General features: G+C 48.9%; 4 protein-coding genes across 4 annotated transcripts; 1 reads left to right on the top strand and 3 right to left on the bottom strand.

Moving 5' to 3' along the window:
* Positions 1-6,023: 6,023 nt before the first annotated feature.
* On the bottom strand, positions 6,024-7,060 carry GLRG_07674 (uncharacterized protein; the record flags this gene model as incomplete). The annotated part of the gene is made up of 4 exons (XM_008098233.1): positions 6,024-6,377; positions 6,473-6,558; positions 6,616-6,740; positions 6,993-7,060. The coding sequence occupies 4 exons, from the start codon at positions 7,058-7,060 to the stop codon at positions 6,024-6,026; spliced, it is 633 nt and encodes a 210-aa protein (XP_008096424.1).
* A 2,249-nt stretch (positions 7,061-9,309) lies between these two features.
* On the top strand, positions 9,310-11,669 carry GLRG_07673 (uncharacterized protein; the record flags this gene model as incomplete). The annotated part of the gene is made up of 3 exons (XM_008098232.1): positions 9,310-9,914; positions 9,983-10,228; positions 10,505-11,669. 3 exons carry the CDS (start codon positions 9,310-9,312, stop codon positions 11,667-11,669), a joined length of 2,016 nt encoding a protein of 671 aa, XP_008096423.1.
* An 893-nt stretch (positions 11,670-12,562) lies between these two features.
* On the bottom strand, positions 12,563-17,475 carry GLRG_07672 (ABC-2 type transporter; the record flags this gene model as incomplete). The annotated part of the gene is made up of 10 exons (XM_008098231.1): positions 12,563-13,096; positions 13,153-13,462; positions 13,526-13,596; positions 13,655-14,235; positions 14,301-14,980; positions 15,033-15,318; positions 15,377-15,931; positions 15,988-16,208; positions 16,265-16,577; positions 16,629-17,475. The coding sequence occupies 10 exons, from the start codon at positions 17,473-17,475 to the stop codon at positions 12,563-12,565; spliced, it is 4,398 nt and encodes a 1,465-aa protein (XP_008096422.1).
* A 2,179-nt stretch (positions 17,476-19,654) lies between these two features.
* On the bottom strand, positions 19,655-20,312 carry GLRG_07671 (uncharacterized protein; the record flags this gene model as incomplete). Its single annotated transcript, XM_008098230.1, has 2 exons — positions 19,655-19,805; positions 19,864-20,312. 2 exons carry the CDS (start codon positions 20,310-20,312, stop codon positions 19,655-19,657), a joined length of 600 nt encoding a protein of 199 aa, XP_008096421.1.
* Positions 20,313-20,538: the final 226 nt, after the last annotated feature.

The following is a 20,538-nucleotide window of genomic DNA, read 5'->3' as shown; positions in this document are numbered from 1 at the left end:
AATATTACACTTATAAGACCTATTATAACTATTTAAATTAAAGAAATAAATAGTTATATAATATAGGTTTAACAGTCTATATATTAAATAATAAGGACTTTTACTTAGACCTATTAACTAAGGAAAATATTCCTATAGTTAATATAGGAGCAGGACCTATTAAACCTAAAGGAATAGGAACTATTTTACTTCCTATTTACTTAAAAGGGGAAATTAACTATATAAGGTTAAAGAATACCTTATATATACTAGAATTTCCTATATCTATATTTTTAGGCCTTTTACACTATAAAGGAGGTAGATTCCTTATTAACTAAAATCTTTATAATAGTAATAGAGAACTTTTTGCTAATATTAATATAGTAAGAAGAGGTTTCTATTTAAATATTACTTATCCTCTTAAAAATAATCTTTTATATAATATAGATATAGAAAAAGAAAAAGGCCCTTCTTTATCTCTAGAAAATACTAAAGATAATATATCTTCTAATATAGAAGATAATACCTCTAAAGAAAAGGTATTTACTATAACAGAAGAATAGCATTAAAAATTAGGCTATCCTTTTTATCCTTACTTAGTTAAAACAGCTAAGTTAACTAAGGGAATTCCTTTAGAAAAATTAAAGGAAGAGGATTTATACTATCCTTACTGTATAAGCTCTAAGTTAACTAGGTAACAGCCTAAAATTAACTATAATAGAGCTACTTTTCCCTTAGAAAAAGTATGTATAGATACTCTTAAAATTACCCCTATATCTATTAATAGAAATAACTATGCTATTCTATTTATAGATAATTATTCTAGCCTTAGAGATATTAAATTCTCTAAAACTAAAGAAGATATAATTAATATCTTAAAAAATAAGCTAGAATATTATAAAAATTAGGGGTATAATTATCCTAAACGCCTACGCCTAGATAACAGCACGGAATTTAATATAGGGGAATTATTACCTTATATTAAAGAAAGAGGGATTATTTTAGAACCCTTTACTCCCTATACGCTAGAGCAAAACAGAATAGTAGAAAGAACAAATAGAGCTATTCTAGATAAATCTAGGACTATTATAGCAGCAAATAACTTACCTAAGTTTCTATAAGATATTATTCTTAAAGAAACTACTAAGTTATTAAATTATACTGCTATAAGAAGACTAGAAAAGAACCCTATAGAGGCTTTTCTAGATTACTTTTATCCTAATAAAAATAATAAACTAGATTTATTTAAATTAAAGAAAATAGGCTTTAAGGTCTTAGTCTATAGACCTAAAGAAAGGCGTATCTAATTAGATAAATTAAATACCTATATAGAAGAAGGTATTTATTTATCTATAGAAGGGAGTAACATATATACTATATATATTCCTTTTAGGCCTTATAGGTCCTCTATAGTAAGGACCTTATATATTAAATTTATAGAAAGTACTATAAGAGAGGGAGAAAAAACTACTATTCCTTCTAGTACTTCTATAAATAAAGAAATTATTCCTTTTTTTAATATAGAGGTTAGAATACCTACTATATCTAAAGAAGAAAAAGATAAATATAAGGCCTATAATAATAATAATACTATAGAATATAACTATAGTATTAAAACTCTAGAGCCTACTACTTTAAAATAAGCCCTAGAAGGACCTAAAAAAGACCTCTAGTTAGAAGCTATATATAAAGAATTAGCTACTATTATCTAAAGAGGCACTTTAAAAGCAGTAGAACCTAATGAAGTATATAAGTCTTCTAGGGTACCTTTAACTGCTAAATAGGTCTTTAAGAAAAAATTTAATATTAATAGTAATATTAATAAATATAAGGCCTAATTATATGTTAGAGGTTTTTAGTAAAAATATAGGCTGGATTACTTTTAAACCTTTACTACAGGTAGTAACCTTACTACTTATAGGGTACTATTAGCTATAGCAGCAGCCTTAGATTAGGAAATCTAATAAATTAATATTATTAGAGCCTTTTTATATAGGGATTTAGAAGAAGAGGTATATATAGACCCTTCTAATATCCCTTTATCTAATTTCTTTAATAAATACCCTAATTTAAATACTATAAATTAGGAAAATAATAAGAATTAGATATTATTACTTTTAAAGGCTTTATATAGCCTTAAACAAGCTCCTAAGCAGTAGCAGTTAAAGATTAAATCTATATTAAAAGATATAGGTTTTATATCTTTAAAATCTAACAAAGCCACCTATTATAACTAGGATAAAAATAATCCTTATTATATTATTACCTATATTAATGATTTTCTTATACTTAATAAAGATATTAAGTATATAGAAAATATAAAGGGTAAAATCTCTAAATATATAGAGATTTAAGACCTAGGTGAAGTTTCTAAATTTCTAGGGCTTTATATAACAAGAGATAGATCTAGAAGATCTATAACTATCTCTTAAGCCTATTATATCTAATAACTTCTAGAAAGATTTAATCTACTAGAAGCAAAAGGAAATAATATACCTATATCTCTAGGTATATTAAGTAGCCTTCTAGGTAACAAATTAGAAGGTTATACTCCTTCTAAGGACCTATTAAAGGAATATTAACGACTTATAGGTTCCCTTATATACGCTATGTTTATAACTAGGCCTAATATAGCCTATAGCGTATCCTTTACCTCTTATTACCTCTATAACCTAATAGAATACCTACTTAAGCAAGGAAAAGGTATTTTAAAATATTTAAAAAAGACTATTAATTATAATATTACCTATTAAGGTAATATAGATATTAATAACTCTAATAATACCCTTAATCTAGTAGGATATACTAATTCTAACTAGGTAAGTTATAAAGAAACTAGAAAATCTACTTCTAGTTATATTTTTACCTTATTAGGGGGCCCTATTAGTTAGAAATCTAAAAAATAGTTAACTATATCCCTATCTACTACTAAGGCTGAATTTAATAGCCTATAGAAAGCTATTAGGGAGGCAGTCTAGCTAAAAGGCTTATTATCTAAAATAGGGTATAATATAACCCCTATAAATATTAAAATAGATAATAATATAGCCTTAAGCTTAGCCTATAATCCTAAATATTATTAGAGGACTAAGTATACTGCCTTATACTACTACTATACTTATTAAGAAGTTAAAAATAGTAATATAGAAGTAGAATATATTCCTACTTCTTCTATGCCTATAGATAGCTTAATAAAACCCCTTCTTAGGGTTAAATTTTAAGAATTTGTTAAGCTTATAGGCCTATTTAATAATAATAAGCCTATATAATATACCTATATATATAGTATATTTTTCCTATTATTATTAGGATTTTTTATAAATAAGTTATTATACTTATTAATATATACCCTACACGCTACTGCGTAACTCTAGGGTAACTTTTTTCACTTAACCACTTTTACTCTATAATAGAGCAAAAGAGGGAGTATTAGAAGTAAGAATATCTCTAAGTATTCTTATACTTCTTTATCTTATATTTCCTCTATTATAGAGGTTATATATATATAAGATATATATATTTATAATCTACTTACTTAGTAGATTAATATATATATTGATTACGTAAGCATGTCTGATTACGTAATTAACTAAAGATTAGAGAAGCTACTAGAATGTCTAAGATCTCTCTAGATCCTACCTTCTACCTCTGTTATTCCTATAAGGTTATTGTTTTAAGTTAGGGTTATTTACTTAAGGTTATTATATTACGTAACTAAGGGTTAATTTATAAGCAGCTTACGTAAGTATAGAATATTCTAGTAAGCTGTATAGGTCTATATAAGGGCTAGAATTCTTCCTGTTTCTAGTTTCTTTTCCTTCTCTCTCTAAGTAAGCAAATAGTTAATAATCTAACTACTATACTCTCTTTTAACTATATATCCTTATATCCTCTATTTATCTACCCTAGGTATAAGCATTTATATCTCCCTTTTATCCTATATTCTTGCTTCTATAGGATATATCTTTATATAAGAGATATACTCTCTTATATTCTCCTAAGCTAGAATTCTCTATCTAAGAGACTAGCTCACCTGTTGTGCTAACAGTTAACTATATGTATTAATAGGTAAGTAATAAATAATAGGGGTAAATACTAGTTCTAAATTATACATAAAGAAGGAAAACTATTGTAGGATTACGCAGCAAATTCACCACGTAATATCCCTGTGGATCCGGTAGATCCACAGCGAATTAGCCGTAGTTATTCCGACCGATCGGCGTTAATCCATATCGCCGATATCCAGGCGATAGTCAACATCGCAACAAATAGGCTCTTCCATTCCGGTCCTTCAAGTCTTTATCAAGGAAAAGACGTCCACGCTGGGATACGATAAGAACAGCGACCAGAACTTTGACGATGTTGAGCTCAATTCATATCATAGTACGATCAAGCCTGTCGTCGTTGCCGGCGCTCTTAAAAAGCAAAGAACCGAGAGTGGTAGGGCAACATATACCAAGAAGCTAGAACTAGGGGGTATAGTGCAGGGGATGGAACGACAACCGGAAGTTTCATTGTGAGCAAAGCGTGCTGACCTCGAAAGTCAGGCTTTGCACAGCACAGAGGCTGTGGCAAACAGCCATGAGAAGCTAACGTATGACGGTAACCCACACCTGACTGCTGAGTTGAAACTGACTTCGATTAGGGACGAGCGCGACTTCTGTGGCCGCGCTCTATGACGAGAAATCCGAAGAAGCGCTATCAACACACAGTAGTGCCAATGATCTTGGGGTGAAGGACTCGTCTTGTTGGGCGAGGATTCGGGTCACACCCCCTAATCAAGGTTTTTGGGCCTTCTCTGCGACCCATCTAAGGCCATCTAGACGTTGTTTGGTGCTACTGGGAAAGGATTGGCGGGGGTGAGGCGATAATATGGGTTGTCAAAAACATACGTCTTGGGACTGGATGGCGTCACCAACTTCTTCGATATCCAGAATGTGATTTCCAGCAGGCATTTACAATTGAATGAGAACGGAAGGCATCTCGAGCCTATAATGACGTACTCTGGCACACTCAGCTGAGCGACTTTCTCTCTCGTGTTGTGTTCCATTGTCCTGGGGCCAAAGTTGTGAAAATGAGCGTACTGATAATACGATTGTGCTAAGTTTTCGGGGAAAGCTTCAATGCAAGACTATCAAGAAACAGTAAGCGGCTTGCACTGAGACTTTGTATGCAATCCGTGGACAAAGTTGCAGAAAACTACGCGGCCTTGCGGATCTGTCTCCAAACCCGGTTGCCGAGGGGGTAAGAGGAATTGTGTTCCTCACTTGGGAAGAGCCAACAGTTCCATCTATCCCGCAAATAAAAAGGAGGAATGGTTGCTCCAAGTATTGGTGTATGAGGCACGCAAGCTGTTGTCAGCCACATCTGCAACTAGTACTTCACCTTAGGCGTATTGGACCAGGCGATACAGGAGTAATTAGATGCTACAATACTTGGGACGTTGATATACAGTCCAAGGCACACCTGGAGTACACCCCCTGGGTTTCGTTATGCGCAGCTCTGATAACCTGAAAACGTTGAGCAGACCTTGACGTTAGTTGTCGTGGATTGTTTGCAACGGAGCTGGATGCACCTCCGGAATCTGCCCAGCCATGTTCCTAGCCTTTTGACTGCGATTAGTCTCTGTGAACACAGCATATTGTTATGGTAGACAGTCTTTGACTCTGCTGTCTTTGACCCAGATCGTTTTCCCTTTGCTTCCAAGTACAAAATCCTTTGCCAGTGGAACATGGATAGTACTAAAGGAGGGAATCAGCTTAGCCAGCGTGCCTTGGAACATGCCGTCTTACACAAAGACGGATTGTGACAACATTATCTTGTTCTACTTGCCGGATCATTTGCAGTGAAGAAAGGCCTGTTCTAGATCAGGCATTTCGGTCAAAGACACAATTACCCATGATCCGAGTCAACCGGTAGATATAATGTGCTTGGTCAGCCCAGCTTCGAAACACTTTTCGGCATCACTCCAGCTCACAGCCAACAGAAGCAACATACTACACCTCTCCAATACATCTCTCCGATCGCATCATCTAGCTTACTACTCACATCAAGACCACCTCCGTCCAAGACCCAGGCCTGCGTTCGTCATGTGCAACTTCATTCTCAACGTCGTCAAGTGCCGCCAGTGCGGCCGCCTCATCAGCCAGCATCAGTCCGACTTCGTCTACTGCCCCCCCTACCGCAGCGGCATCCGCTGCCAGGTCATCGAGCGTGGCCGCAACACGCAGCTCATCTGCTGCTCCAGCTGCCAGAACGCCTACTAGCTGGCTCTGGCCATCAGCGGCCAGCAGCGTGAAGATGGCAGGCTTCACGTCCGACCCCGAGGGCGATTTCTCGACGACTCGAGATTCGAGATTGTAATGGGTAACTTGGTGAGAAGCTCCGTTCGCTAGTGTCTCTTTTTGTCTCTTTTTGTCCGTGTATATATCAGGGTGCTTGATGGCTCTTTGGGGGGTATGAGCGGCTTGACATCATTCTAATGCATACATACCAATTGGCGCTGGCGCCGCCACAGAACCAGTTTGAAGTTCTCCACAGCACGAATGTTTTCTTCAGAGTGAAACTTATCGTAGGTAGCTCAAAAGCCCCGTGCCACGAGTACCCCGCGTAGACGGTCGGCTGGCCAGGAGCTACCGTCCCGGTACGGGTTGACGAGGGTTGAGGGGGAGATGATGATCTTGGCGCCGAGATCGAGGAAGAGAGAGAACTCGATGCGGAGGTAGGTGGTGTGCGTATGGGCGATCTCGGGCAGGCCGCTTCTCGCCAGGCACGGTCAGACAATGGTCAACAGGGTAGAGCGGCTCAGCGGCTCACTTGAGCGTCACAAGACACGTGTGGTCGATCAGCCCTGTTAATGATGGTGTCGTTGACGGTGTTTCTGGCCGGCTGTTAGGACCGGCCAGGGAACTGAAGAGATGGAAGACGGTGGTGAAGACAACAACTCGCGGCCGTCGTTGTGTCCGAACTCGATGGCCATCAAGTCTCCAGGCTTGACCTAGTCGACGATGCACTGGAAGCGGTAATAGTGCAGATACTCGCCCCAGCCCTGGGTGCCGTCGTGCCCGCCGTCCGGGGTCATTGGCAGAATCCAACGCTCGATTAGACTGACTAGATGAACGCGAGTATCCCGTCGACCAAAATGCGGACAAGCAGAAAACCCATGGAGTTCTGCTTGCTAGCCAATTCGTTAGCAGCAGTGTGGGCTACCGGGGGATCTCGGGCGAAAAGGCGCCGAACCTAAAGTCTGGAAACAGTCGGTCGACGATTCCACCGAGGGGCCCGGGCCAAGGGGGGCACAAAGAGCTCTCACAGGGGAAGAGGCCGGCGAAGGGAGCGTCTGATCCGGGGTCAAGAAGCTCGTCGGAATGGTGAGGGTCCCGAGACGGACTTGATGGACGGGCTTTCATCGCGGATCATTCATCATCAATAGTGGCTTGGGGCTTATGCTGACTAGGCATATATGCCAAGCGGTTCGACAATGCCTCGATGACGTCCGGATTCGGGGGCCCCATGGCGACTGAAACCCTGAACCCAATGGGGTGTTTTGACACCAACCACCACCGACGACAACAAAATCGGACTCGGGAGCGCAAATGGCGTATTCGGATTGTGAGAAGGAGTGTGGCAGCGTCTGGGCCAGCCGTCCGTCTGAAGACTGGGGATGCAGGATAGCAAGTGCATGAAGAACAGGAGGCGTGTTCGTAATCGATGAATAGCCACGAAACCAGCTCGAAGACGCCACACACGTACGCACAAACACCCCAGACAAGCATGCGGCACGGACTCCCTTCCGGGCAATGAGCTTCGTGCTTGGACCCCCGGGACCTCGGACTCGTTCCTGGAGGTGGGGGCTGCTGGGACGGCGGGACGATGGCCTGGTACTCTGGCCGTGGCATGACCGGCTCGAAAACCTTGTCGTCTCGAACGCGGGAGGGGGGATCTACCTAGACTTGTCGCGATTACCTGCCGACCTGCCGAGATGGAATAACTGGCCGCGAAGGCAGATCCCGGAGGAGAGAGGGGACGATTCGAGAACAGACTGGCCTAGATACATGATATACGTGAACTACCTAGTATTTTAATAGATGCAGTCGGTCGTCACCGAGGTTGTGTCAGTGTTCCAATTGCCATCAGATGCCGGAAGATGATTCGGCGTACTCGTATAATTCTCTAGCGGGACGGCCAAGGATTGACCCTCCTCTGTGGGAACAGCTTTGCCATATTTGGGGCCCCGTATGTGTACCGGCTAGACGTTATTGCCCCCCGTCGAGTTTACATGCAGCATTTACAATCACTTGGGCGGTATGGCGGCATTGAAGAGTTTACATAGCCACGGCGTGAGAGCTACCCTAGCGACCATGCAGCGTCCAAGAGAGAGAGAGAGGGAGGGAGCCAGTTGCGATGCGACGTCCAATCAAGTCAGGGAACTGGCGAACCCTGTCAGGAAAGCATCTCCTCTGACACGCAAACATGACAAAAGGCAGAGAGGCTGAACCGCCGGGGTAGTGACAAGAGAGTTCGTTTTGGCCGAGCAAGTTGGGTAGATGATAGTTTAGATGCCTCGGGAGAGCCTCAAGCACATGCCTCCCCCATGCATGCATGCATCCATCCATCCATCCATCCGACGTGCTTCTGATCTGCAAGACGCTGCATGTCGCAGGGAGCTGAATGCTCGTCATTTGAGGGTCCCATCGTTGCACAGAGCCGACAGGGGGAAGCCGGATACGCTGACACGGGTACGCGCGGAGACAGCCGTGTGGTTTCTTGGGGAGTCTTATTTTTTTTCAAGTTCCATCAAAGGGATCGAACGTGTGTGTGTCTTGGACCCCTTTTTTCTTCTTTGTCTCGTTTTCCTTCTTGTTTCTTCTCTTCGTTCTTATCGCCATTTTTGTTTCACGACGCAGGATGAGGAAATGTTAAGTAGCGGCCATTTCCCCCCTTCTCAACTTTCCACTCCCGCTTCGCCATCGATTTACAAACCATCTACGCAGTCTAAATACCATCCAACTTTGCACACACACACGACTCGGTTGCCTTTCCCGACTGATTGGTTGCTCTGACGTCACTTGTGTCTTGTAAATTACGATTTTACTGGAGCGGCGAGCAGCACCGACCGGGAAACCCCCATTTCGCAGATTCATATCGCTAGGCGCGCCTCCGTCCTTCGACCCCCTCCTCCTCCTCCCCTCCGCCTCCGTCCTTGGTATCTATCTCTATCCTGTCCGGTCAAACAACAGCTACGCTCCCCGTTCTCCGAACCCGCCAAGGAAACCGCGACGCTAGGGATACATCTTGATGGCCACCGGCATCTCGCGCTGAACCCCAGCAATGGCCCTCCCCCAAGCCTCGCCCCTGTCTGCCGAGCAGATCAAGGCGCTCTTCAACATCCTCACCCACTTCGAGACCTACCACGAGATCGAGAAGTTCAAGAGGCCCGAGACCATCGCAAACTATGGCTACCCCTTCATCCAGGGCTGCTCCGGCTCCTACGCCCCCGAGTGCTCCGCGCCCCTGCTGCAAACCATCTTCACCAGGTTCATACTGAAGCTGCCCGGCGTCCGCACCTTCGCCCCCGACTTCTGGAGCGTCCGCGTCCAGGGCATCATCACCAGCTTCGCCGAGGCGGGTCTGTCCGAGGCCTACGAAAAGGGCGCCCTGGGCATTAGGAAGACCCTGGCCACCGCCTCCTCCGCCGTCATCGAGACCGTCGCCCGCGGCGCCATTGGCGGCGCCCCCTACAGCGACCCGGCCTCCCGCCCCGCCGAGTACGACCTCGCCAGCGCCCCCGACCTGGCCCGCGCCTGGGACGACGCCATGCACGACCTTGTCTACGGGGACCTCTGCGACGGCCTTCTCGACCACCTGGCCAAGTCCGACGACTTTGACTCTCATTCCCCCATGACGCGCGCCGCCAACGAGTACATCATTCTCCAGTAGGTTCCCCCCGCAATGGCCCGCCCCGTCGGAATACGCCCTTGTGTGCTAAACACCCCCGGTCCAGCTTGTCGAGCCTGGTCCATCAGGTCCTGATCGTCTCCCCCGAGGGACAGTACCTGGTCAAGCTCCTGGAGCAGGTCCACAAGATGGTGCCCTACAACATGGTCCGCCAGACCCTCAAGGTCGGCAACGCCGCCACCATGATCGCCGGCATGATGAAGATCTTCCTGGCCAAGATCAGCGTCGGCTCCGTCTCCAACTGGTTCGGCATCACCAAGGACGCCGCCGATGGAATGAACCTTATGCAGAGGTAAGTCACCTTTCAACACCCACACTCACACACACACACACACACACACACACACACACACACACACACACACCAATCGGGTTTCAACGAGTAAGCCGACCATACGCAGGGGCGGTCTTTTCAGTAATAAGAGAGAAGCTATTGAGTGTCGACTCTTAATCCGCTTGACCTGGAGGGCTGTGGCACGTTCACACCACACTCACACACACACACACACACACACACACACACACACACACACACACACACCCAGTGGCTCACACCGGTCTGCAACAGAATCATTTCCGTCATTCTTGGCTGGGACTGCGCAGAGTTCAAGAAGACCATCGACAGGATATCAAAGGCCAAGAACAGGCCGAGCAAGGGCGCCCTCGACGCCATCCGCGCGCACGTCGACTCGCCCGGCGAGGACCGCGAGGCCGCCCGCGCCGAGAGCGTGCGCCGCGGCAGGTCCATCGTCGCCGTCATCCTCGAGACCGCGGACCCGGTCCTCCTAGCCGACATGAGCGACGACGAGCACGGGCTGTGCCTCGAGTACTACGCGGCGCTCCTCGGCATGCGCGACCGCGAGGTCATCATCGGCACCCTCTGCAAGCAGAGCCCCGACCTCCTCACCCAGCTCGTCCGCGAGGCCGTCGCCGGCTTCGACCCCATCATCCGCGCCGTCCACAACAGGGTCGACCTCTCGGACCACCTCAGGGACGCCCAGACCTTCCTCGACCAGCTCATCGCCACCAGCAAGCCGAGGAAGGGCAGTTCCAAGGACGACCCCGAGGTCATGCCCACCGTGGAGGACTACGTCCAGCTCTGCAAGAAGAACAGGCACCTCCTGTACAAGTGGCTGCACGCCGTCTGCAAGAACTGCCCCGAGGTCGCGGACCAGTTCAGGGTCTGGTCAAAGAATTCGCTGGCCGCCTTCCACAAGACCAACAGGGGCGGCGAGGGCATCGAGGACCAGCTGACCGGCATCTTCTGCCGCGTCCCCGACGCCACGAAGGAGGCCTTGCTGCCCATCATCGACGCCCAGGCCGCCTACCTGCGCGAGCTGGACGAGCTGTCGCTGGCCCGCATGCAGGCCATCCTCAACGGCGGCTCGTCCAGCATGGCCGGGCCGGGCGTCTACCTCGCCCAGTGGCAGTCCCTGATGGACGAAACCCTCATCACGCCCGCGAGCCCCATTGGCCCCGTTCGCCAGGCCAGGGACGTCAAGGCGCCGCCGCCGCCACCACCAAAGGGCAAGCGCGCGTCCGCGTCCAGCAACGCGAGCGAGGTCGCCGCCGCCGTCGGCAACATGAGCATCTCCTCGTTTCCCGAGCCTCCGAACGTGCAGCCCGTCATCGAGGCTCTGGCGCCCATGTTCGAGAAGAAGCTCCTCTTGTTATCGAGGGCCAACGGCGCTGCGGCCAACGGTTCCGGAGACCAAAACGGTGTGAAGTTTTGATTATGACCCCCCTTTCTCCCTCTCTCTCTCTCTTTCTCTCTTTCTCTCTTTCTCTCTCTCTCTTTCTCTTTCTCTCTTATTGGACCGCTATCAAGGGCGTATGCAGCGTTGACATCTTCGAAATGATCATTTTGTGGGTTCTTGGGGCAACAGATTAGGGACAAGGTTACACACTATGGGCGGGGAGCATGAATGCGCATGATTGCATGAGGACACGGCTTTATTTTCATCTTTATTTTTCTTTCTTCACGCGCTTCGACACACCCAGTCTGGCGTCTTGGGGATTTGGCTTTTGGCATGATGTGGGCGGCAGACGATCCGAGTATAGACACTGGAAAAAAGAACCGTCAGAACATGATGACCGCGTCGAAATTGGAGTGCCCGTTCATGACTTTGCGGTGAGGATATAGGGTCTTCGAGTAATGATCTAAAAGCCGACGAGCCATGGGCCAAGAGAGCAATGACAAGGGTGCACCCGAAGCAGGTTCCGGTTGAACCAACGCAGGGAGCTGGGTGGAACGACGGCGGTCAGCTCGGGAATCAACCCTGTCCCCCGTCTATCCTTCTGGCGAGTTGATGATAGAAAAAGATACAAGACTTTCCTGTGGCTTTTAATATGTGGTCTAGAGCGAGCACCAGGCCGCAACGGCATCGGCGTGGACCTGATCGGTTCCAACCAAGTCGCCAATAACAAAGGCCAATTAATCATGGACATCAATAGAGCTCTCTCATCCCAATATTAATTAAAATCTACTTCCATCTAGCAAATCATCTAATTTTCTTGTCTCCAGTTTCCGCAGTTCTCATCCCCAACGGATTCGACGGGGTACAAAATGCAACACGGCGTCTGCATGCTTTTCTACCTCTCTCCAAGCCTGTCGACATAAACATTCCTATGCTTCGCTTGCGGTCCGCTTTCTGCGTCTGAACCGGCCCAGAACCTTTGAGCACTGCTTCGTGACCGTTGAAATCCCAAATGTCCACCCCTTGATCCGGACGGTGTAGACAAAGAAGTAGACGAGAGCCCAGTTGGCGACGGCAAAGCCAATCAATATGCCGAACGAGGGCCACTTGTCGGTGGAGTGGACGTTGAGCGTTCGCATGTACTCGCCGCCGTCGCTGTATGGGCAGTAGCCGCAGTTGGACGTCGCCTCGGGGTTCTCCAAGTACCCTGCCCTGGCGACCTCGTTGACGAATCGCTCAGCGTACTGTCCGCAGGTCGACCCAGGCGGCGGGTTGAACCGCGCAAGCTCCACGGAGCTACAATGCACTGCCTCTGGCGGGAGGACCGCGGATAGGACACCGCGGGCGAACCAGGTTGACGGGTTTATGTAGTACATCCAGTACTTCCAGAAGACCGGCGTTGAGTCGTACGGAACCAGAATACCGTTGAAGATAGCTACCATAACGAAGAAGAAGGGAAGAATCTGCCAGAAATGAATCAGTTACTAATTCTTAGCACTCATTACAGCTGAGCACTTACGTTTGAGATCTTGGAGTAGGAAGGCCCAAAGGCCGAGATCCACTGTCCCCAGCTCGATTGGAAGAGGGACCAGACAAGGACCATCAAGTAGCTATAGCCCGCGGCGGTCATCGGGTACCCCACAGGAAAGAACCACAAGAGCCAGTAAATGGTGGCAGACACTATGGCCATGGGTATCTCGCAGACCACGTTGGCAGTGCAAAAGGCAACCCATCCATACGTGCGACTTGGCAGCTCTCTGCCTTCCCAGAGATCCCGGTTCTGGAAGAACTTCAACACAACGGAGTTGACCACTGTCGGTGGGATAAAGCTATCGTTGTATCAGCAAGGAGGTTTTCAATGACCGCAAGGTCTTGTATTTAGGTGGACTCACAAGATGAGGATGATGGCGCTGAACATGCGATTCTGCGTGCTTGCGATGTCACTTCCGAGCATCCAAAACGTCTGTTGCTCGAGTCAGCTTTCATATTGCTCGACAAGATCCGAAGGAGGCAACCCTTACAAACCCGTTGAAGATGCCGATAATTGCGTGGACAAATACCCTGCTGTACAAGTATTGGGGTTCACGCCAGTGCTGGATGAACATTCTCTTCGTGAGCAGTAGGGATTGGTATGCGGTAGACGCCGCAAAGTCCGTCTGATCCGCCAAACTGGTCGTGGGCGGGCGTCTCTCGGCAGTGATCTGGTCAATCTCTGCGACAATGGCCTTGTGCTCGTCAGACCTGAGCCACTCATCGCCCCAGTCAATACGTTTTCCGTCAGAGGATGCTGAGGCTGTCTCCAGGATAAACTCGGCCACGTTGCGGCTCGGTGGACAAGGGAAACCCCTTTGGGCAAAGTAGTCGACGACAACGGAACCGTTTGTGCCAACCGGGCCAAAGTAAAAGGTCCTTCCGCCCCTGTTGAGACCGAGAATCATATCAAATTGCTCGATAAGGTCAGAGGAAGGCTGGTGGATAGTGCAGATGATTGCCTGGCCTGCGTCGCATAGTTTTCGAAGGAATCTGACAATGGAAAACGCAGACTGGCTGTCAAGGCCACTCGTTGGTTCGTCCAAGAAGAGGAGGAGCTTAGGCTTAGCGGCTGATAGGTCGTAAGTCAGTCTATGAAGTCATCTCGAATGTTATGTAAGTGGCTGGAGAACTCACCGAGCTCAACTCCGATGGTGACTCGCTTCCGTTGTTCGACTGTCAAAGAAGAGATAATAGCGTGCTGTAAGTCGCTCAGCTCGAGCAAATGGATGATTCTGTCCACATAGGCAATCTTCTCCTTGCGTGGAATCGCACCCTCTTGTCGTAGCAATGCAGAGAATTCCAGTGCTTCTCGGATCGTTGCAGTCCCCTCATGAATGTCCCCCTGCTCACAGAAGCCAGTACTCCTCTGAAACTCGGGACCCAGGCTGGCTCCGTTGACCAACATCTCACCAGACACCACGCCGAAGTTCCGATTCTGTCTCTGGGCAATAGTGTTGAGCAGAGTCGTCTTGCCAGCACCAGAACTACCCATGAGCGCAATCATTTTTCCAGGTTTGGCGTACCCACATACTCTGTTAAGCAGCTGTCGCTCTCCGCTGCCATAAGGAACCGTGTAGTTAATGTCCTTAAACGTGAAGACACTCTGGCCGTCCCCAATAGGCTCAAAGGTTTCTTCAGCTGCTCCGGCCTTGTCAGACTCTTCTTTTTTGGTTCCTCCGTTTTTGGCGAATATCAGAGACTGGGCTCCAGTGCTCTTAAACTTGACCGTCTCAACAGCCAAAACAGTCACACCTAGGTAAAACACGGTAAAGGCAACTACGATTCCAAAGTTGCGCCACAGGTTCGCCCTCGAGCTGAGGAACTGTTAGCCATATGTGGTGCAGGAAAAGACGGCGGCAAACATACTATTGGTACGAGGCCTCCAAATAAGCTGGACCGCTGACAGTTGTGTTGCCAAGTGTTGATCCAGGAAGAGAGCAGCCCTGGTAGCTGGGATCCGAGCCAGGTCCACGCGGCACCAATTGAGACTCGCTGCACTGTAACTCTCGTGCGAAGAACTCGTTCGTTTCTAGCGCTTCGAAACCATAGGCGACGGGATTGATATAGTAGATCCAGCCAAACCATATCGAGTCGCTGAGAAGAGCGGGTTTGGGAATGACATATCCCGTCAGGATGAACATGATGTTCAAAACTACACAATCAGCAGTCCATTCAAAGGTTTCCCAAAGGGCGAATTATTAACAACGTACCGACACCTACAAGGCGAACTGAATCATCTACTGTAGATGAAATTGACGAAAACATCCGGTACATAGTTGTGAGGCAGAAGGTTGTCGTATACACGAACAGTGTATAGATCCAAAACTTGGCTGCGTCAACATCGAACCGACCTAGGAAGTAAGCGGGCACGCAGAATAAAACAGTCAAGATTAGGATCAGCGGGAAGTCCAAGAGCATCCTGGCAATCACCACTGCAGATGGTCTGTAGAAGGCGAATACTCGTTGTCTCTCGATTGTCGCACGCCCGGATATTGCAGGAACAAGTTCCGCAAACTGAAGCCATCCGATGAAGGCGATAGAGAAGAATACAATACCACCGCGCGCGAAGACTGAGGATGTATCTTGGCCGGAGTTGTAGAATAGTGACGAGACGATGAGACTGTTGGCGACAGTGATGACTAGTTTCGTGTAGAAGGAGCCGAGGTCGCCCCAGAAGAGCCAGGCTTGACGCTTGGTGCAGGCGGCGACCTGCCTCAGGAATGATACGGTGTAGACAGAATCGCCAATGACGGTTTTGCTCTTGGCTACATCGGATGTTAGGAGTCGACGCAAGTGAACAGGTGAGGCAGTTCAAACTCACAATCCTTCACCGTGGCCTCGAAAACACGGTGCTTGTCGTTGTTTGCCGACCTACTTTCACGATCATAGTCCTCGATATCTTCAATTATGCGCTGGTAGTGCTCGCTTTTGAGGAAGGCCTTCTCGAGCTCCTCGGCCGTTTTGGGAGCTGTGTCCTCTCGGCCAGGCTGAAAGCGTCGCGCGTTCTCGTCGGCAATAGAGGTCAGGAAGTCGGCGGTGGTCCTATGCAACGTCCATGTCAGTTACAGCAAGCAAGCCAAGATCGAGGCATGACTTACTGTCGTGGGGGACACAAATAGCCCAAGTCTTGGAAATATTTCTTCGCTTCGTCGGCTGGTCCTTGGAAAAGCATGCGGCCATCGTCTATCACGAGGACCTTGTCCATCAACTCGTAAATCGATTCTCCCGCTTGATACAGCGTAACAAGCGTAGTGCGGCCGCTGACATCGGTGTACACACGAAGCGATTTGGCAAAGCTCAGGGCTGTGCTGGCATCGAGTCCCCGAGTTGAGTTGTCCCAGCAAACAACGGATGCTCTTGTGGCCAGTGTCTCTGCCAGACTTACACGTTTCCGTTCTCCTCCGGAAACACCTGTCCAGGATCAGCTCCACACTTCGTTCCCAGTGATGACGGGGCACCTACCTCTGATGCTTTCGTCTCCGACCAACGTGTTCATCGTGTGCTCGATTCCAAACATTTGAAGCAGAGAGTCTAGGATGGGCGGAATAGTCCACTGTTCCCGCTTCCGGGTTTTGGTCTTCAGGGCAAACCATAACGTTTGCCATACCGTAAGGGAGGGGAAATGGCGGTCATCTTCTTCGCAGTAGACGACCTCGCCTCTGAAGCGTTGCAATTGGTCGTCGGCTGGGATGACACCGTAGTGAACGTCGCCTTCAACCTTGGCATACTCATCCCGTTGGTTTGCAATAGCCTTGAGGAAGGTCGAACAGCCTGAACCCGGCCGACCCAACACCAGCATGATCTCGCCATGGCGTACCGTCCCCGTCATGTTCTTGATGAGGTCGACGGTAGGGTCCTTGTGGAGCTTGAGTTTGGGGAAGATGCTCGTGACGAAATGGTAGAAGTCGGGTCCGAAGGTATTCAGCAAATCCCGGGGAAATGTGACGACTTGTTTGGTCGATGATTCGACGCCCTTGACCGTCAGGTTCTTGAATGACACACCGAGACGTTTCGCCGGACCGCCGCTCGGGGTGCGCATGTCCATGATCCCCCTTCTGAGGAAGTCGGGCAGGTCGAATGAGTTGTCGGCAGACAAGCTGGGGGCAACGGTAGAATCGCTCTCGCCGCCGGCATCGCCATTATGCTTTTGAGACGGTCCCTGGTTGTACGCGTTGGAGTGCTGCCTCTGGATCGTACTAAGCTCCTTCTCTAGGCCATGGAACTCCTCAAGTGCAGCGTGGACTGAAATGTCGCCGGCCGCATTCTCACCCCATCGACCATCTGATTCCGGCACCATTGTTCCGGCCATGGCGCTTTTGCTGAGGCCGAAAAGCGAAGGGAGGTCGGCTGTTTTCCCCCTCCACTATTTTGTTATGGATATATTGGAGATGGCGTGTTGTTCGGTAGAGCCTATGGAAAGAAGCAACGCAACGGTGCAGGAAGCAGCGAGCTTGAAGGGCGGGCAGGCAGGAAGGAGAGACACGCGGTTCGCGAATACCGGCAGGTGCGCAATGTGGAGTGCGCAGGATCAGGTCGGTCCCCTTCTCTTTCCTAAATCGCAAAAATTAAACGAACGCTGAAGAAAGGAAAAGAAAAAGGAAAAAAACTCAACCTCGAGGAAACAGCGTCTAATTATTACTATGTCGAGTCGTTCCAAGCTAAGATGTCCGTCTGTCTGTCTACCTAGGTACCTAAGCTGGCTCCACTTGGCTTACATGCGGTTAACAGTTGACGTTATCGTCCAGTAGGGTACTAGTCCTCGGCATGCACTCCACGGCGATGCTTCGTAATTCGCCCCGGGCCGTCTCACCTTCCACCTCGCCCCTAAGGGGGTGGAGAGATTGTTGGTTTGCCTTTTGAGTTCCGGTAGGGCTTTCAAGCTTGTGGAGCCGATGCAATCTCGAATTTCCGTGGGAGGGATGTATGACCACCCCAAGTCAGAAACTGCATGGGACCAACGAACCGCCTCCGAAAAGCCCTCATGCTCGGATTTATGTGCGTAAACTCCACGCTGGCTGGAGTGATGACATACAGCCCCCGGCCATTCTTGTCGGCCAGCAGAGCCCGCATGTGCACCGCATCTGAGACAAGCGCCATTATCAATCCGGTTAGGGCCAAGCTTCTTCCCGCTCACGAGCAAAGCGGAATCCAAATTCCTCGGAGGCATTTGAGCCAGTCCGCCGCATCTCTAGCGTGGCAATGCGTCGTCAGTGGCGAGCCCGCTTCCAGCGTCGATACCCGGCCTGACTAGACTTTATGAAGCACGAAAAGGACTTGAGCATACGGGCGTCTTCGCTGACTCGAGGGGATTCTACGTTCCATTCACCATCTTCAACCTATGGACTGGATGGTAGTCCGACGCAAAGACCCGGCGTTTGCTAGTGTATTGTAGCACTGTCCCTGCTATTCCCGTGGCCGGTACCTGGGTCTTTTCTTGTTAACCTTATTGATAGATGCCGAATGGTAGTTGCCCAATAGCTCTCCTCGACGAAACAAATGAAGTGTTTCCTAGGATATGAGGTCCTTCGATAAGAAACCTAATTTGCCGTTCAAAGTTGAAGTTCCTGATCCGCCAGGCGTTGCAACGGATCGGTGCGTGCTGCAATGGGAATTCATGTCTCAGGGCGGCACGATATCACTCATGCACCTGACGGGACGTGACATGCGCAGCTCCGTACCTGTTTTCCCGCCAAGGTCCGGCCAAGAGCATGCGCATGCTTCCCACCGTACCAACAACTCCTGCTGGCGGTGTGTAGTTGAACCTGTCCTGGACTGGCCTGGCCTGGCCTGCTTTGTCAGTTAACCCGGACTTTTTTACACATGGCTGTACAACGGAATATGTATCGCGGGCTCACAGGGACCTGGATTGGCTTTACGCTTTACCATTCTGGTATCCCGGCCTCCTATTGGTATTGACTGGCGGGACGCCTACCTACAAGGTTCCCCCCTCTCTTGATCAGGAGCCTATCTTTCCTATTTCAGGTCACAGATGCGTTGGTAGTTCTGCAGCTTAGACAGTGATACGCAGCAGCTCTTCGCTATGTGTGGCTAGCCATAGACACCACCTACCAAATGCCAAGTCCGCTTGAAGACGTGCTTACAGTCAATCAACTATAGGTACTTCCCGAGTCTGGATTTAGCCCACGGTCAACATGCTAAACTCCGCCTGAACGGGCCCGTTTTCTCGGCGCAAAGCCATTGCTCCGGCCCGCCTGGCCTGTCAAGAGGGCCCAGACACCGCGCAACGCCAAGGTTGTCAGATGGTTCATTCATGGTGGCTCATATTGACTTAACTCGGCTATATTCCCACACCTTGTTGTAGAGACTGATGAATTGTTTGATGAAACGGGCTTGACCTGCAAGTAAACCACTCTACAGCACTGGGCACAACAAGCCGGCTGACTCGAAACTTCTCAGATAAAGGCGAGTTGGAAATACTAGACGATGGATTGACCCCAGTCACTATTACATTTGACTCAGAACACGCCTTAGTCATATGGTCTCTCGGACAGGTTCATCTCGAGGAGCTCTTCCACGTCCTTCGGCACCTCAAATTCCTTCTCCGCTGGGAGCAGTCCCAGATCGATCAGTTCTCCGTCACCGACGCCGGGCCGCTCTTCCAAAACCCTCTTCAGCTCCCTGGCACGCGCCGTGACATCCTCGATGCCAACAATCATGGTGGCGACCCAATCTCGACAGATATCGGGGGGGGGTGCCGATCTGTATGCTGCGGCGCTGCAGTCTCCCTAGGCGCACGTCCCGCTCAGGGTCCCATTGAATCCTGACTCCGCGACCGTCCCTGCTCTCGTTTCCACGACGAGCTACAACACCCTTTCGAAGCAAATCGACAAAGTCGCCGTGCCTCATCTTGAGCGCCAAGATACGTTCCCGACCCGGATCCTTGAACGAGTACCCCGCGCGATACATCATCCAGGCCCAGCTTGGCTTGATCCATGTCATCCGGGTGACTTTGAAGCCCGGCGACGCGTCGAGCCTCTGGGCCTCCACGGCTGCTGCGGCGATGGCCGAATTATAGGCCTGGTAAACCGTAATGCTTTCCTCGTCGAACCGTGCTCTGATTTGGCGGAAAGGTGTGGGTGGTCTGTGGCCTTCGTTGTCGTTTTGGCCCGATGCACTGGTAGACATATTGAATCCTTGGTGAGGTTCGTGAGGGATGCAGCGAAGCAGGCGCGTCCATGCCTGAGACTGGCATGGCATGGATCTTTTATGAAAACTGAGTGGTGGCGCAGCGCGGAGCGGACATATAGATATCTCTTCATGACCGGCTCACAAGCCCCCAGCCACGACGCCACGAAGCCACCGCGGCAACGGAGGAGTCACGCCGACCTCCGCTATGCAATTCCAATTATGT

Source organism: Colletotrichum graminicola (assembly GCF_000149035.1).
Source record: "Colletotrichum graminicola M1.001 genomic scaffold supercont1.32, whole genome shotgun sequence".
In the NCBI taxonomy this organism is placed as follows: Eukaryota; Fungi; Ascomycota; class Sordariomycetes; order Glomerellales; family Glomerellaceae; genus Colletotrichum; species Colletotrichum graminicola.
Note: the sequence above shows the minus strand (reverse complement) of the source record. Positions and strands in the feature narration are given on the sequence as shown.